General features: G+C 48.8%; 1 protein-coding gene across 3 annotated transcripts in view; it reads left to right on the plus strand.

Annotated features, from left to right (window-relative positions):
- Positions 1 to 17325, plus strand: part of CGN (cingulin) — an 81347-nt gene that overhangs the window by 31946 nt on the left and 32076 nt on the right. The window contains exons 2-10 of one of the 3 annotated variants that reach the window (XM_061606645.1): positions 3619 to 3667; positions 4786 to 6051; positions 7990 to 8090; positions 10419 to 10488; positions 11003 to 11101; positions 11842 to 11993; positions 13265 to 13406; positions 15319 to 15531; positions 16935 to 17083. In XM_061606645.1, the coding sequence (XP_061462629.1) occupies positions 4816 to 6051; positions 7990 to 8090; positions 10419 to 10488; positions 11003 to 11101; positions 11842 to 11993; positions 13265 to 13406; positions 15319 to 15531; positions 16935 to 17083 (2162 nt within the window). In that variant the 5' untranslated portion in view covers positions 3619 to 3667; positions 4786 to 4815. Of the gene's footprint in view, positions 1 to 3614; positions 3668 to 4785; positions 6052 to 7989; positions 8091 to 10418; positions 10489 to 11002; positions 11102 to 11841; positions 11994 to 13264; positions 13407 to 15318; positions 15532 to 16934; positions 17084 to 17325 lie in introns of all 3 variants that reach the window. The other 2 variants (XM_061606644.1, XM_061606646.1) reach the window with 2 other exon arrangements.

A 17325-nucleotide genomic window follows, 5' to 3' on the forward strand; every position in this document is an offset into this window, starting at 1 on the left:
CCACTTTCCCTCCCAGAGGTGATCACTCCGTGAAAGAACCGAGGGAAAGGTTGCTGGCTAGCCTCACTGTGCCTAAGACAGAGGCTCCCAAACTGTGGTCTGTGACATGTCTGCAAAATACAATTAAAAATCATGCAGCGCCTAGCACAACTCATGACAATGGCTACAACAGGCAGGAAAATCATTAAGTGAGCCACCAAGACCCTCAGCAATTCTCATGTGGTCTGTGGGAGGGGGAAAATGTTTAGGGACCACTGGTTACAATGTCTGACAATCGTAGGGTTGTATCCAACTGAGTCCTACTCAGAGCAGACCTATCGAAAACAACAGACCTTAGGCTGCAATCCCATACACACTTACCTGGGAGTAAGTCCCATTGAACCCAATGGGGCGTACTTCTGAGTAGACATGTATTGGATTGTTGCCTTAGTCATGTCCATTCAATGGGTCTACTCTGAGTAGGACTAACTGTGGAAACAATCCATTGTCTCATTCTGCAGTAACGCCTGAGACAGTAAATTTTGCTTCTGAAGGACCTGATGTCAACATCTTTTTCATTTTCCCCACTTCTCCCCCCACTCAAATTCCTCCTCTGACCTGTGATTAAATCACACACACACACACACACACACACACACACACACACACGTGCACACACTCTCTCTCTCTGCAGCTGATTGCCAGCATGCAAATTCTGCAACCAGCTTGTGCGTTTGCTCACTATTCATAGCATCTTTTGTCCAGGCTGCTCTTGATGCCCTTCGCTTCTGCCCGCAGATCCAGAGGTAGAAGAAGAAGAAGACTATCCCTTTGTGCTTTTTTTTAACCCCTGGCAGCACAAAACCTTTGGGAAGCGTGCCTTCTGGAGAGGAGGGACAGGGTGGCATAAGAAAGGAGGCAGATAAGCATTTCAGCTGACCGTTGGCTCAAGGTCGTCTTTCATCCCCAGCCGGTCTCCCGCTGCCGGTGGGAAGCGTGCCCGATCTTGGAAGCCTGCGGCAAGGAAGGAGCTGGCCACAGTAGGCAGCGGCTTTTGGCTCTCACGCACCTCTATCCCCACCCCTGCCCGTTGCCGTGGAACCGATGCCACAATGCAGCCTGGCTGCCCAGCCATAGCCACGTGCTGCTGCATCGCACTGCACTCAAAATGTCAGGGGTGATATCAGACGCGAGCGAGTCTCTGGGCTTGCCAACGACGTTTGGCCACGGAGGACGTGGCCTGCTGCTTTAGCTCTGTTTTAACTTTTTTTTTTAATTGCTTGTTTCTCTTTTTGTCCTCTTTTGGGTGTGCTTTACCACCTCGTTTGCATTTATTTTTTGCACGCTGGTGATGCACCCACTCCAGTCGCAGTGAGTAGGCAGCAGTGTGCCAGCGGGCCGTGAAAAAAGGGGGCGGGTGGTGAGGTGTGGAGGCGGCCGGCTTTCTGAGAGTTGTCATTTTTGGGGAGCCTTGCGGACACTTATTTGTGTGTGGCATCCTCTTCTTCAGCTTGGCAGCCTTAAAGCTGCAGCCTGGTAGTGCTGCAGTGAAGGAATGACACAAAGAACCCCCCTCCCTCTCCCCCAGGTTTCCTGCTTGTGAGGTTCTGCTAGTCAATCTCCTGCTGATCCTGCATGATTTTTTAAAAGAAATTGTTTTCTTTATGATCTCCGATTGTGTGATGCTGATTAATTCTGAGAGTTGAAAGGAGCCAGTTCTGAACAAGAGATGCTCGGAGTGCTCATGGTGTTCGCTCCCTTGTTGTGAAAATAATTGCTTACTTGTTCCTGGCTTTGCCATGCCTGATAAACCGTAAAAACTTCTCCCGCTTGTGGGTTGGAAACTTCAAAATAATTTTTCAAGGTAGTGGCTTCATGGAGAAGCGTGCCAGTTGGCCTGGCAGCTAAGAGCGTAAGCCAGGAAATCCCCCCCCCCAGGAAACAGTAGAAAATGGGGTGCAGCAAGGGAGATCTTCTCAAGCTGTGAATGGTGTGTATAGTTATCCTTGAATTCAGGATCGTCCAAGGAAACTGGTTGGCAAGAGATTCAGGACAGACAAAAATTGGTGTGCACCGACGGAAATGGCTGTCTCTATAGCAGGCATGTCTACTGAGTGTGAATCAGGCTTGTTGAGTATGAATTGGCTAGCAACCTGCAATTATTTGTCCGGCTAGGTAGCGGCTGTTGAATTGGCCAAAAGGAACTCTGGGATTGACACCCTCTGAATACTGCAACTGGGTCGACAAAACTCTTGCGTGGTTTTCTATTCCTGACAGTTTGCAAGACATAAGAAGAGCCCGGCTAGTGGATCAGGCTAGTGGGGGCCCATCTAGGCCAGCAACCTGTTCTCACAGTGGCCAACCAGATGCCTCTTTTGGGAAGCCTGCAAGCAGGACTTGAGCGCAACAGCCCTGTCCCCGTTTGTGAATAATACCAGTCACTTGGATTCACGAGGCATCGTGAATCTTGCTGCCCTGGGCTCCTACTTGGGAGGAAGGCAGGATATGAATCAGATAACAAACAAACAAACAAATAAAATCTTGCCTCCTACAGTAGAAGTAGAACATAGCCTTCGTGGCTAGTAGCCGTTGATAGCCGCCTTCTTCTCCATGACCTTGTCTAATCCTCTTTTAAAGCCATCCAAGTTGGTGGCCGTCACAACTTCTTTGGGGTCCTTCTTACGGGCTTTCCATGGGGACATCTGGGGTGATCGTTGTGAGGACAGGACGTTGGACTAGACGGGCCATTGGCCCGATCCAGCAGTCAGGCTTAGAGTTTTTAAGTGTGAATTCAGAATCCTCTCTAGTCTTTTCTTCGCAAGGCTTGCGTGCCTTGGAGAGCTGCTTCGACCTTCGGTAGTGACCCTCAGGGTCAGAGGTACCAGGCCTCTGCCTGCTGCTCACCGGGGAGGACAGAGGGCTGTTGGTTTTCAGCCTTGCTTGTGACCTTCGTGCAGGCACTTGGCCACAGTGGGGAAATGGGAGGCTGGACTGGGTGGGCCTTTGGTGGTGATCGAGCAGGACTCTTAAAAGCCCACCCAGACCAATAACGCTCCATGGCGCGGTGAAGCTAGATGCCTCCAAGAAACCCACAGCGGGCCTTCCCTGTTTGCTTGCCCCCAGCATCTGGTAGGCTGCATCTGAACCTGGAGGTTCCATTTTGGCTGGGGGTGGCTTAACCTGTGGCCCTCCAGAGTTTTTGTTGGACTACAACTCCCATCAGCCCTGATGATTGGACATGCTGGCTGGGGCTGATGGGAGAGAGTCCAGCAGCATCTGGAGGGCCACAGGTGTCCCACTCCTGATTTAGGAGAATGTGTGAAGTATTTTAAAATCTTATTGTGTGTGTTTGTGTGTGCGTTTCCCCCTCTCTTAACCATCCACTATATTCCCCCCCTGCCCCCATTTTACAGGCAACTGAGTGCTTGTAGGTAGTCTCGGCTGGGATTCGCACCCGAGTCCCACAGTTCCCCAACCGCTACATTCTTGTTCTCTCTTTTGCAATCTTTCTGTGAGGCAGATCTCGAGAACGCAGGGGTGTGTGTTTCCATCTGAAATGTTTGCAACCCCATCCCGTGCTGTTCTGGCCTGATAAGAGCAGTTTGCATATTTAATTTATTTATTTTCTCCCCCAGGCAGCAGTGGATTGTGGAGGTCAAAGTGCAGCTTTGCTGTTGGTAGCTGAGAGGTGGGTGGAAATCCCTGAATTAATACAGCATTCCAGAGGGATTGTGAGTGTGTGTTGTGATGGTAGAGTTAAGGTGGACTTGCAGTTTGAATTCACTTGTGCCACACAATTCGGCAGTCCTTACTTTTTCATTTTATTTTTATGTTCCTGTTGATAGTGCCATTCTGAGCAGCAGAGAGGGGCGCAGAAGCCATTAACAACCTTATTGCAGGGTGCATATGCAGAGTTCTCCGCTTGCGGGTTGTTTTGCAAGCGGGGGGAGAATCTAACTGGTTGAAAGTGGAAATGGACTGCCTTCAAGTCGATTCCGACACACACACTTTCCAAAGCTTTTCCATATATATAAGTGGCAGGGAAATAGAGGCCCCTTATGCCCCATACTTTTAAAGCACCATTTTAAACAATCATGTCTTCCCCTGGCCCAAGAATCCTGGGAACTGTAGTTTGTTCAGGGTGCTGAGAGGTTTTAGGAAACCCCTGCTCCCCGCATGGAGCTACAGTTCCATGAGTGGCTTAACAATCAGTCCCTCTTCCCAGGGGACTCTGGGAATCATAGTTCTGTGAGGGAGTCTCTGAATGAGACTCAGCACCCTGAACAAACTACAGTTCCCAGGATTCTTTGAGGGAAGCTATGACTGTTTTAAGTGCTATTGTGCTGCTTTAAATGTATGATGCAGATGTGGATCTCATTGTAGATTTCACCGAATAAAGAGCCTGGGAGAATGGTGTGTGTGTGTCTGCTTGGTTGCCAAAAAGGTGGCGAAGTTTGCACCAAACAACTCTCCTGTCAATGGGGTGTCATCACTAAGAAGGCCCTTAGCCTTAAGTGTCTTAACATAATTTTGTGTTGCCACCCTGGTCTCCTTTAGGAGGAGAGGTTGGGATGTACATTTAGGGTTGTATTCAGCTAGGTTCCACTGAGCAGAGACCCGTTGAAATGAATCGAGCTAAGTTAGTTGTGTCTATTAGCTTGTACTTTGAATAGGACTAGCATTTGATACAACCTAGAGTAAATAAATACTCAGCACATCTCTGACTACTCAGTGTTGTGGCCGTATCCTGAGTCTGTGTTTTCTCTCTCTCTCCACCCCTTTCCTTCCTGCCCACCCTTTTCGCAGGATCCTTTTGATACCCCAGTTCCATTGAGAATGGACCACCATGTGAACGGCACCATGTCCGAGAAGCACAGCCCCATGGACTACGGGGTCCAGATCAGATTCATCAATGACCTGAAGGAGCCCAGCAGGTCCCAAAAGATGCGCCCCAAGGCCTCCAAGCCGGGCTCCTACGGCGTGGCAGTGCGGGTCCAGGGCATTGACGGGCAGCCCTTCGTGGTCCTCAACAGTGGTGAGAAAGGGGGCGACTCTTTTGGGGTGCAGATCAAAGGCGAGAGCAAATACGGGGCGCCAGCCTGGAGCCATCAGCCTGAGGAAGCCTTTCCCAGCTCTCCCGGGGCCGCCTCCTCATCCAAAGATGCCTCTGGCTCCATCAGCTCAGATTCTGACCTCCCAGAGAATCCATACGGGACGAAACAGTCCCGGTACAGCTCCCATTACAGCACCTCAGACGAGGAGCAATGCATTAGGCGGGCGCCCAAATCGGACAGCTTGGATGGCGCTAGCTTGTATCGCAGCAATGGCTCCCCGCGGCCTTCAAGCGGCTATCAGACATTGCCGCACAAAAAGTCTTCTGGGGAGCAGCTGCGGCGGACTCAGTCTTACGGCTGCTTGCTCAGCCCCGAGCTGGACGAGCCTCAGGAACCCAGCCTTCCTAGAACTGGACCCACAGATGCTCTCCAGGCCGTGCATGCAGGGGGCACTGCAAGGAGTACCAGCATGCTGAATCTTGCCAGCCGCAGACAGCCCAGCTCTAGAGAGGATATCGTTGGCAGCACCTCCGGTTTGAGACCCATCCATAAGCCGCCGTTGTCAGATGTGGACTCTTCCAAGCCTGCCCAGCCGGCCAAAACGGGTGGTGGAGACATCGACACGAAGCCTCTGTCTTCGGTGGACTCGCTGATCAGCAAGTTTGACGGGAAGGCCCAGCAGAGGGGCAGAGCCTCCAGGAGAACCCGAGTCTCACCAGATGACCGGAAGCGCTCACAGAGCCTCGACGGGAGGGTGGCTTGCTACGATACAGCTGACTCCCGGGAGCTGGAGACTGGCGAGCATCAAGTGGGCTTCCAACAAGGGATACGAACCTCTGTGGGTAATCGGGTCAGCCTGGCCAACTCTGCGGGAAGCAGGAGCCTCAACAGAGCTGTTGGGCATCAGCTGAAGGAAAATGGTCTTGACAAGTCGAAGCTAACACGAGACTGGGTCAACAAGAGCCAGGAGGAACCCGGGCTTGAAAAACAGCCGAGGAAAGCGCAGCCAGATCTGCAGGTATTTTCCGTTTGGGCTGTTTCTTGCATTTTATGTGGACCTGTCTGAGTTCCCCTTGATGGGCCTGTAGGGCCTGTTGTTTTGTGCAAACTGCGGTATGGGATGCCCGTTCAGAACATGACCCCTTTGGCATGCTTTTATTGGAGTCATTGCAGTATATTATTCAGGGCTGTGGAGTCGGTACATCAAACCTTCGACTCCGACTCCTCTATTTTTCTACTGTCCGGCTCCTTCGTAAATGGCAAATGTATATTAATTTATTAATATTAATATCAAAATATTGATTTTTTTTGAGCCAGAGTCGTTACATTTCTACCGACTCCGACTCCACCCAAAATTGCTCCCGACTCCACAGCCCTGATTTTATTTACGTCACAAAATTTGTATACCGCTTTTTTGTAAATAGGACCTCTTAACTGGTTTATGAAAAGAATCAAACACTAAAATTGTCAGTGAAAGACAAAAATAGGAATTAAAAATGATTAAAAATAATGATTAAAATCAACAGCGTGCTAAAAAGAGAACAAACATGTCAACATTCTGCATGTTTGGGTATGTTCGCCTAAACAGAAAAATGTTGTAAGCCAAAAAGAGCACAGCGGAGAAGGCACTTGCCTGATGTCAACAGGCAGGGAGTTCCAAGGTGCAGGTGCTGCCACAGTGAGAGACCGATTTCTTACAAGCGCAGAGCAAGAATTATGTGGTACCTGTACCAATGCCAGTTCTGCAGGTGAAAGCAGTGGACGGCATATATTTAATCAATATATTTTTAGTATATTTAATCGATGAAATCGGTGTTCGCCAGCCTGGCACCCTCCAAATGTTTTGGACTACAACTCCCAGCAGCCCCCAGCCAGCATGGCCGTTTACTTATTAAATGTATTTAATATTTTTTTAATTAATGATGCTGATAACATAGGTGAAAAAGGTAGCTTCTGAGAGAGGTGACTAATTTACTCCCCTGCCCCCAGCTCGCTGTGCAATTCCTCACACACAATTTCCGCCTTTTGGAAATGCTGCAGCACCCCCTTGCCATGCATGTGTTGGAATTCCGCCCAATTCAGATTTGGTATTGAATTTTCCTTTAATTCGCTATCGTTGGCAGATTGGAATTTTTATTTAGTGATTTTAGTGATCTGCGTCTAAAACATTGATGTTAACTTTGATATTTTAATCAATATTTCCTTCAATGTATTGACATTTCCTTGCAAAATACTGATATTTCCTTTAAAAATATTGATATTAATATCAATCTGTTTTCTTGGGGGGAAGGATCAGTAAAAGCTGTGACTTGCAGACAAAGAATGAACTTGAATTGATACCCGCCTGTTAGGTTGATGGAATGCTTTTGAACCGGCACCAGCCAACGGGTCCATCCTTATTCCCAAACACATAGAATCATAGAATAGTACAGTTGGAAGGGGCCTATAAGGCTATCAAGTCCAACCCCCTGCACAATGCAGGAATCCAAATCAAAGCATTCCCAACAGATGGCTGTCCAGCTGCCTCTTGAATGCCTCCAATGTCGGAGAGCCCACTACCTCTCTAGGTCATTGATTCCATTGTCGTATGGCTCTAACAGTTAGGAAGTTTTTCCTGATGTCCAGTCAAAATCTGGCTTCCTGCAACTTGAGCCTGCAACTTGCTTTGATTTGGATTCCTGTATTGAGCAGGGGGTTGGACTTGATGAACCCATTATTCCGTGTCCTGCACTCTGGAACGATCGAGAAGAGATCCCGGCCCTCCTCTGTGTGACAGCCTTTCATGTACTTGAAGAGTGCTATCATAACTCCCTCAGTCTTCTCTTCTCCAGGCTAAACATGCCCAGTTCTCTCCATCTCTCCTTATAGGGCTTTGTTTCCAGTCCCTTGATCATCCTTGTTGCCCTCCTCTGAACCTGTTCCAGCTGCAGCTCACCCTTCTGTCATTTTCTTGCAGCTGAAGTCTACCCCCGATCTTCTGAAGGACCAGCAAGAGGTATCTCAGCCCGGAAGCAGCGACCATACCAAGGGGCTGATCTACAATATCCTGAAGGATGGGTGAGTGTTGGGGATGGAGAGGAATGCATCCTCTCAAATCCTGTGGAGGGCTGATGGGAGTTGTAGTCCGAATAGCTCTGGAGGGCACCAGATTGCAGGAAGCTGCCTCTGCCCCCTTGCTGATTAGCTTGGGCTCATTAATGCGGACTGCTTCACAAACAGGTTTCTGGTGTGTGCCATTTAATACCCTTTACGGTCTAGGCCTGGTATAATTTTTTAAAATTGATTGTGTTTTAAGTGCATATATACAGTAGGGCCCAGCTTCCGCTAATACGGCCTTTTTTAATTAAAGTAAGGCCCCACTCATACGCAGCTTGTTCTGCTTTTATGGCGTTTTTTGGGCATCGGCCGCCATTCTATTGATGGAGTTCCACTTTTCGGCAGGTTTCACTTTTAGTTGAGGGTCTGGAACAAAACCCGCCATATGTGTGGGGACCTACTGTATAGAGGGAGCCCTGCTGCATCCTATCAAAAAGGCCATCTACCCTAGGAACGCCTTGTAGCATAGCTTATTGTCATCATTCATCATCATCTTCAACAATAATATTTTATTTATTGAATGTATATCCTGCCCTTCTTCCCAAAGGAGCCCAGAGCGGTAAACATGAAATGCCCCCTAAAGGCATTCCAAAACATAATTACAATTAAAAACATTATTTCATCAGTGATCTTCAGGTTACCAGGAACAGTCCCCTAAAGCCATTGTGTGCCTGGCTACACAGGAATGTTTTCAAATTCCTCCTGAAAGTCACCAGTGACTGGAAACGGACCCACCTCTCTGGGGAGGGCATAATAATAACAATAATAATAATAACAATAATAATAATAATTGTTATTACCCACCCTTCACAATAAGGTCCTCGGGTGGGTCACAGTAACTTAGAAATGCAGCTTTAAAAACAATTTGAAACCAATTATAGCCAGAAGACTAGGGTGGGTCCTAAACTATATATCCTTCAGGCGTCAAAGGCCAGGGTAAAGGGGTGTCTCTTTGGCATACGATGGAAACTGCATAATGAAGAGGCCAGATGCAGCTCTGTGGGGAGGGAATTTCACAAATTAGATGCCTCTGGGAAGGTCACAGGGTGGGCGAGAAAGAAGCAACTGAAGGTGAACTGCCCCTGTTCATGGAGGTTTCACTTAGTTGTCATGAGGAATAGCCAGTGATGAACTTTTCCTTGTCTTATGGATTCATCTAATCCCCTTTTGTCTAATAACCTAATAACTGTAGCTCCAAATTCCAGGAGGGTATTGATAGTGGTGGACCAGCTACCTTTTTCAGGGAAGCACTTCCGCCGTTATTTATTTATTACATTTATATCCCAAGAACTTTAAGATGGTGTGCAGAGATTTTCCCCCTCCCCATTTTACTCTCATGACAACCCTGCGAGGTAGGTTAGGCTGAGAGACTGCGACTGACTGGCCCGAGGTCACACTCAGGGCGCTTCATGGTTGAATGAGGGATTTGAACCCTGGTCTCCCATGTCCTAGCCTGACACTCTTAACCTCTACACCACCATTGCCTCTCATGTACTGATCTTCTCTCTGAGGAACTCTTGATAAAACTCCCAAGGAAGCATGTTGATTGAACCCCACTTGCTTTAACCGTACAGGGGGTCTGTTATAAAATGTGTGTTAGATGAACTGGCGTTGTTTTAGATCAGTGTGGTCCAGGTCAGCGCTGGGAAAAGCGACATCCGCACTATACATTTAAAGCAGTCGTATTCCACTTTAAACAATCATGGCTCCCCCACCCCACTCCCCCTGGCCAAAGAATGCTAGGAACTGTAGTTCATTAAGAGACTCTTTACAACTCTCAGCACCTTGAATTAAACTACAGCTCCCAGGATTCTTTTTGGAAGCTATGACTGTTTAATGTGGTATAAGAGTGCTTTAAATGTATGGTGTGGATGTGACTGAAATCTGCGGCCCACTCTTTGGGGCTTTACCATCCAGCCTACATGTCTCCCTCACCGTCCCTGCTTTACCCACTTCTTGGCTGTTTTCCGGAGCAGCTGGGGTGGAAAGTGAGATCTCTTCCCCTCGCTACTCAGCTGATCAGAGGGAAACAATGGGGAAGAGGGTGCAAGGCTTGCAAAGTCCCTCGGCAGAGCAGAATGGAACCAAAGTAAGGAAAGGATTGCTGTGAGATCTCGCTGTCTCTGTCGTCCCCTTCAGCAAGCAACTTGTAGTAACCTGCAGCAGCACTGCCTGCCTCCACCTCTTCCTGCATACGTCCCGGGGTTTTACTTTGTTGAAAAATGAGAGTAGGATCTGACGTGCCATAGATTTTAATTCTAGGCCTGAATTTTCTTTTGTCGCTTTCAGAAGCACGGAAAGCGATGCCACGGTGAAGAGAAAAACTAACCTCGTCTTTGAGAAGATCCAAGCGTTCGCTGTAAGTACCTGTCAAAATGATTCGCCGTAAAAGCACATAACTTCTGAACCTAGTTACCGATGTTACAGGTTTCCCCATCGGAACATCGGGGGTTAGGAACCCCAGCATCTCCAGGTAGGGGTTAGGAATGTAAAACCGAAAAGAAAAGGTGCTTCTCTGATACGCAGTGGGAGGGAGTTCCAAAGGACAGGTGCCACCACACTAAAGGCCCAGTTCCGACATTGTGTGGAATGGGCCTCCTGATAGGAAGGCAGAGTGCAGGGATTGTTTGAGTTTGCAGGGACGAGGCAAACTTTTCAATATGTTGGCCCCAAGCTATATAGGGCTTTGTACACCAATGCCAGCACCTTGAACTTAGCCCGGTAGCTAACGCACAGCCATTTTCCCCCACCATGTGAGATTCAGATGCGTGGCGCTCATGAGCAGGGCTGACCCGCATTCCACTTGCCTGCCATCTCCCCATCTGATGTGCCTTTGCGTCTTGTGGGTTTTTTTTTTTTTTTCTCTCGGGAAGGCTGTCCCTCCGGCGGGGTCAAGAGCGTCCCTCCCCCAGGCGGCTGAACTGAAGCAGAAAGTCGACGAACTGCAGCAGAAGCTGGACGAGGAGACCAAGGTTTGGCATTGGCGCGTCTCATTTCTTTTTGTGAGCAAAAGGGGTGACCTGGGTTGTCTTTCTCAGTGCTCTGAGAAGACAGTCCCGTTTAAAACAAGCAAACCGAACAAACATTTCTAACGCGGATGGGCACGCTACCATTCCTGGCCAGGCCAGTTTAGAGGAAAGGCCATAGGTCAGTCATAGAGCCTCTGCTTTTGCACCCTGCAGTTCCCAATCCCCAATGGCATCCCCAGGTAGGGCTCGGAATATCCCCTGCCTGAACTCCTGGCGTGTCACTGCCAGTCAGTGCACACAATATTGGGTTCTACACTGGAGTCTCTGGCCTTTCCTTCTGCCGCGTCCTCCCCTCCCAGCGGCTGTTTTCCCCATGCCGTGCCCCCATGTTTAAACTCCCTTCCTTGCCAGGCTGTGGAAGTAGAGGCTTCTGGGTAATCCCAGAATGGACAAGTATAAATCACAACAGAAGATGCAGGAACTGAAATACTTGACCATTTTTATTATTAATGTAGAGCGTTGTCTTCTTTATAGCCCAATATATTAGAGACTGAAACGGCCTTTCCTAAGAAATAAATTTCCTCTCAGCATTTTGGGATTCTCCCCCCTTTGCATTCCCAGAACCCCTGCAAAAAAGAAAGAGAAAAAACCTTTGCAGACAGTCACTGTTTTTGTTGAGACTCTCTGTATCTCTCTCACCCTTCTTCTCTCCTCCCCACCCTGACTTCCAAAACCGAAACCAGCTGCGTCAGAGGTTGGAGCGCTTGCAGGACAGCTGCAGAAACGGCTCCCCTCACAGCCTGGAGGTCCAGCTGGAGGAGTCCGAAGAGGAGTGCCGCCAACTCCTGGTGGCCTTTGAGAAGAAAAACCAGGCGCTCCAGAGCAGTATTCAAGAGTAAGCGCGTATGAATTGGGTTTGAGGAGCCTGCTGAGGTAACGATAACTCCACGCTTGCCTCAGAATCACAAAGCCCCGGGCCACACAGCGACTGGTACTGTTCAGAGGCACAAGCACGGCTAGTAGCCACTGGTAGCCGTCTCCTCCTCCCTGAATCTGTCTTCTTTGAAAGCCCTCCAAGTTGGTGGCTGTCGCTGCCCCTTGCGGGGAGTGGATTCCATAGCTTGACTATGTGCTGTCCTTCCATTTATTTATTTATTGCACTTCTATACCGCCCCATAGCCGAAGCTCCCTGAGCGGTTTACAGCAATCAAAAACATTAAAACAAATATACAATTTAAAACACATCTTTTAAAAACAATTTAAAACACAATTTTAAAATTTAAAACAGTATAAAAACAATTTAAAACACATGCTACAATGCCTGGGAGAAGAGGAAAGTCTTGACCTGGCGCCAACAAGATAACAGTGTTGGCACCAGGCACATCTCGTCAGGGAGATCTTTCCATCATTTGGGGGCCACCGCTGAGAAGGCCCTCTCCCTTGTTGCCACCCTCCGAGCTTCCCTTGGAGTAGGCACCCGGAGGAAGGCCTTTGATCTTGAACGTAGTGTACGGGTGGGTTCATATAGGGAGAGGCGTTCCATCAGGTATTGTGGTCCCAGGCCGTGTAAGGCTTTATAGGTCAAAACCAGCACCTTGAATCGAGCTCGGAAACATAGAGGCAGCCAATGCAAGCGGGCCAGGATCGGTTTCATATGTTCGGACCGTCTGGACCCTGATACCAATCTGGCTGCTGCATTTTGCACAAGCTGCAGTTTCCGAACCGTCTTCAAAGGCAACCCCACGTAGAGTGCATTGCAGTAATCTAATTTGCCTGTCCTGAGTCTTCCAACGTTAAGAACATAAGAAAAACCCTGCTGCTGGATTGGGCCAATGACCCATTGTAGTCCAGCATCCTGTTCTCGCAGTGGCCAACCAGTTGCCCAATCAGCTGCTTTGGATGGTCCTAGTACAGTGAGGGGGAGAAAAACTCCCTATCCATTTTCTCAATACCATGCAATATCTTACACACCTCTTCAATGTCTCTCCCCTTCCTCCCGCCCCAGCTTATATGTCTTTTTTTCCTAAGCTAAAAAGCCCCAAATGTTTCCTCATAGGGGAGTTGTACCCCATCCCCTTGAACATCTTCGCATGAAGGCACGGGTTCCACCCCCACCCCCCCATTCTGTACATAGCTTTTTCTTATTTCCTCTTGTTAATTCTTCAGGCTGAAGGGCGCAAAAACCATCAGAGAACAGTCGGAAGCGAAGCTGACTGACCTGGAGGACCAGCTGATGGAGATGCAGGAAGAACTTGACCGCTTGCGGGGGCCAGTGGGAGGCTCTCCGGACAGGGACGCTTTGCTGAAAGTAAGACGCTGGCGCGAGCCTCGGTGCGACTCTGGAACACCCCGGAGAGTGATACTGAGAGCTTTTTCCATTTTTATTATAGAGGATGAATGGTTTGTTTGTAACTGGCACAGACCAATAAAATTACGTACAAACATAAAACATATACTTAGATAAAACAATTAAAAACAAACACGTATAAATATACATATTTTTTCTCTCTCTCAAGAAGCCAACAGAGAATTCCTCCTGATCCGCATTGAAGTCAGAAGAAAAATTGGCAACCCTCTCAGTTATGTAGGAGGAACATCCCATAAGCGGAATAATACCGAATCTTCAGATCTTCCCGGAAGAGTTCTTAGTAGAGGGAGAACAATTTTTATTACAAGCGCACACATTTTATTGTAAACATTCTTCCCCGCAGAGGTGCTCCCAGCACCTTCACTATACAATTTTTGGCGAATGCTAAAGATGCACTTCTTTACCCTGGCCTTTGACAGCTGAGATGTATGTTTTCAGGACCCTCACCTTCTTCCTGTGACTCTATAATTTGTTTTAACTGTTTCGAATACTGAATTTTAAATTGTTGTAACCTGCCCTGGGACTTGCTGGTGAAGGGCGTGTAGTAAATATAATAATATTTTTTTTAAAAAAATACTCTTGCAATTCTCATATTGCATCTAAACCTCTATGATCCTTGTGTCGTACAGTTTGTTTCTCCGTACAAGCTAATCTTTATATAGCCTGAGGATGAGGAGCCTCTGGTCCTGTTGAACCAAAACTCCCATCATCCCTGACCATTGGCCATGCTGGCAGGGGCAGATGGGAGTTGGGATTCAACAACATCTGGAGGGCCACACATTTCCCCCCACCCTGACATAGCCACTGGGGTATGTAGCCTGGGGAGAGTTTTGAGGGCCAGTTATTTATTTATTTATTTATTTCATTTCTAGACCGCCCATAACTAATAGCTCTCTGGGCGGTGTACAAAACGAGGTTAAAATACAATATAGAGTAAAATCACTAACAGAAAGGAACACATTAAACTAAAACATTAAACATTAAAATGCCTGGGAGTATAGCCAGGTCTTAACCTGGCGCCTAAAGGAAAGAACCGTAGGCGCCAGGCGTATTTCCTCCGGTAAGCTGTTCCACAATTCGGGGGCCACCACAGAAAAGGCTCTAGATCTAGTAGCAGTCCTCCAGGCATCCTGGTGAGTTGGTACCCGGAGGAGGGCCTTAGATTCTGAACGAAGTGAGCGGGTAGGTTCATAGCGGGAGAGGCGTTTCACAAGGTATTGCGGTCCCACACCGTGTAAGGCTTTATAGGTCAACACCAGCACCTTGAATCTAGCTCGGAAACAAATAGGTAGCCAGTGCAAGCGGGCCAGGACAGGTGTTATATGCGCAGACCGATTGGTCCTTGTCAACAGCCTGGCTGCCGCATTTTGCACTAGCTGAAGTTTCCAAACAGTCTTCAAGGGCAGCCCTACGTAGAGCGCATTACAGTAATCCAATCTAGAAGTTACCAGAGCATGGACAACATAATTACATGAATCAGCAAGGGTGTCTAGGACACAAGCAAAAGTGATAGGTACCCCTCAAAAAGAAGAGAGACAGATGCTGAAAGGAAGGGATATTTCTACTATTTTTTCCTTTGAAGAAGATACATTTATGAGGCATTAATTGCCTATTTTCTCCATAAAACAAGACTACATTCCACAAAATACCCAACTACATGACAGACTTTGATAAAACATATGCCAAGGTAACATACATTGCAACGTTTGCAACAATAGAGAACAATAGAGTTTGCAGTTAGAGAAGTCGCATTTGGCCCCCAAGCTCAATGTTTCCCATCCCCTGTTGCAAAGAAAACTCCAACCCGGCTTGGACTCTGTGTTGTAAACTGACTCTCCCCTCTTTTCCGCAGGAGCTGCTGGAGACCCGAGAGGAGCTGGAGGAGGTGCTGAGGGCCAAGCAGAAGCAAGAGGACCACCTGCGTCAGCGGGAGCGGGAGTTGACGGCCCTGAAAGGAGCCCTGAAGGAAGAGGTGGCCAATCACGACAAGGAGCTGGATCGGGTCCGGCAGCAATACCAGCAGGACATGGAGCAGGTCCGGCGCAACATGGAGGATGTCTCGCAGGTGAGCAGGGGTGGGGGTGGCTTCCCCTGTCCTCCTGGCCCAGCACCGACGCCCTAGGTGGGCCTGCAGAAATGGCTGCCCAGCTCTTGGTGAAAGGCAGGCGAGGCAAAGCATTTGTATGGGTACAATGCCCGTCAACCTGCCTGTGGGCTGCACCGTTTCAGAGGCTCATGTGATGGCATTCTCTCCTGCATGGGGGAAGGAAAAAGGCCCCCGCAGACAGAAATCTAACCCATCAGGAAAAATGGCTCTGTCCTCTCCCTGACAGTTTGGCTGGCTACGTGCAGGGATTTGGGTAGGGTATGGAGGAGCGTTGCATCGCATGGTCGATTGCCCGCAGTCTCAAGAAGGCGAGGGTTCTCATCTTCCCTTCCTTGCATCCCATCTACAACCCTGGGGAGCTGCTGCCGATCAGAGCAGCGGCAACATGAAGCAATTTGGACCAGTCCTGATGAGGCACCTTACATGTTCCTATCAGAGATATCGTGCAGAATGGTCCCTGGAGATGACCATCCTTTATAGATCAAGGATCATCGTCCTGACCACGGTCAGCATGTACAAACGTGACATCCCATCTGGACGGGGCAAGTCCTAAGATTAGGCAGAGTGGCGGCCAAAGTTGAAATGAGATAGCAGCAACAGTAGCCTCCACCTTTGACGTCCCTCTTGACCTCCTTGGCCATTTTCCCTCTGTTTGAGGATGGAGGTGTGTGGGGCACACGCACCAATCGCCTTCTAAGCCAGCTTGCTGCCCTTGGGGGCCCTGGAGGGCATGGCCCCGTTGCCATCACTGAAGTAAGATGCCGAGTTGCCAGTTGTTAGCAGAGTGGCTGGAATAAAGCAGACAGGGCCCAGAGAGAAAAAGAAACTGATCATAAAGCTGAAATGGAACAATATTTGGTATGAGGAGAAATACACAGAGAGGTTTGTCTTATTTCAGGTCAGGCCTACTCAGTGGAGGCTGGTCTGTTAGGCTGAACAGGGGTCTGCCCCACCAAACTCAGTCTGCCCTCTGTCAGCTTCCTCCTCCTTGGTCTCAGGGTTGCCCCTTTTAGAACTCAGCGGGGAGAAGAATGGCAGCAAACCTAGGATTATTTGGCTCCACCCCTCATTGTCTCTGGCTCCGCCTACTGTTGGGCTCCCTGCCTTCCGCCCCACCAGTCCCAATGGGCAAAAGGGAAAACCTCCTTCAGAACCACTTTTCCCTCCAGCGGTCACATCTTAACTCCCAGCTGCCTAGAACCTCCAGCCAACCAGAGTCTGCCGTCAGCCAGGCCAATAACTGGATTAACCCCTTAAGTTATTGACGGAATGGTCCCTGCTGTTGTACTTCCAACACCAGTCCGGTCAGCTTTCGTACATGTGGGGAAATTGTGGGGTTTACATTGTCTTCTCTCGCCCAGGATCAGGCCAGCCTGGAAGCCGAGAGGCAGAAGATCAACACCATGGTGAGGAACCTCCAGAAGGAGCTTCAGGAGAGCAACGAGGAGGTGGCCCACTGGAAGGAGATGTTTCAGAGGAACAAGGACGAGCTGCGGAGCACCAAGCAGGAGTAAACCCCCTTTTTCCTTCTCCTCCGAAACTGTCCCCCGTTTTCTTAAGCGCATGTCTATGAGCCGCTGGGGTGTCCTGTATTTTCTCTTCCTTGCCCCTCTTTTTAGACCTTGGCAGCGAGGGACAGGGCTGTGGAGTCAGTACGCCAGACCTTTGACTCCGATTCCAACTCCTTCATAAATGGCAAATGTATGTTAACTAGTAATAACAAATTTACTGTAGTAAAATGGTAGCACAAGG

The sequence above is a fragment of the Rhineura floridana genome, chromosome 22 (assembly GCF_030035675.1).
Source record: "Rhineura floridana isolate rRhiFlo1 chromosome 22, rRhiFlo1.hap2, whole genome shotgun sequence".
Taxonomy (NCBI): Eukaryota; Metazoa; Chordata; class Lepidosauria; order Squamata; family Rhineuridae; genus Rhineura; species Rhineura floridana.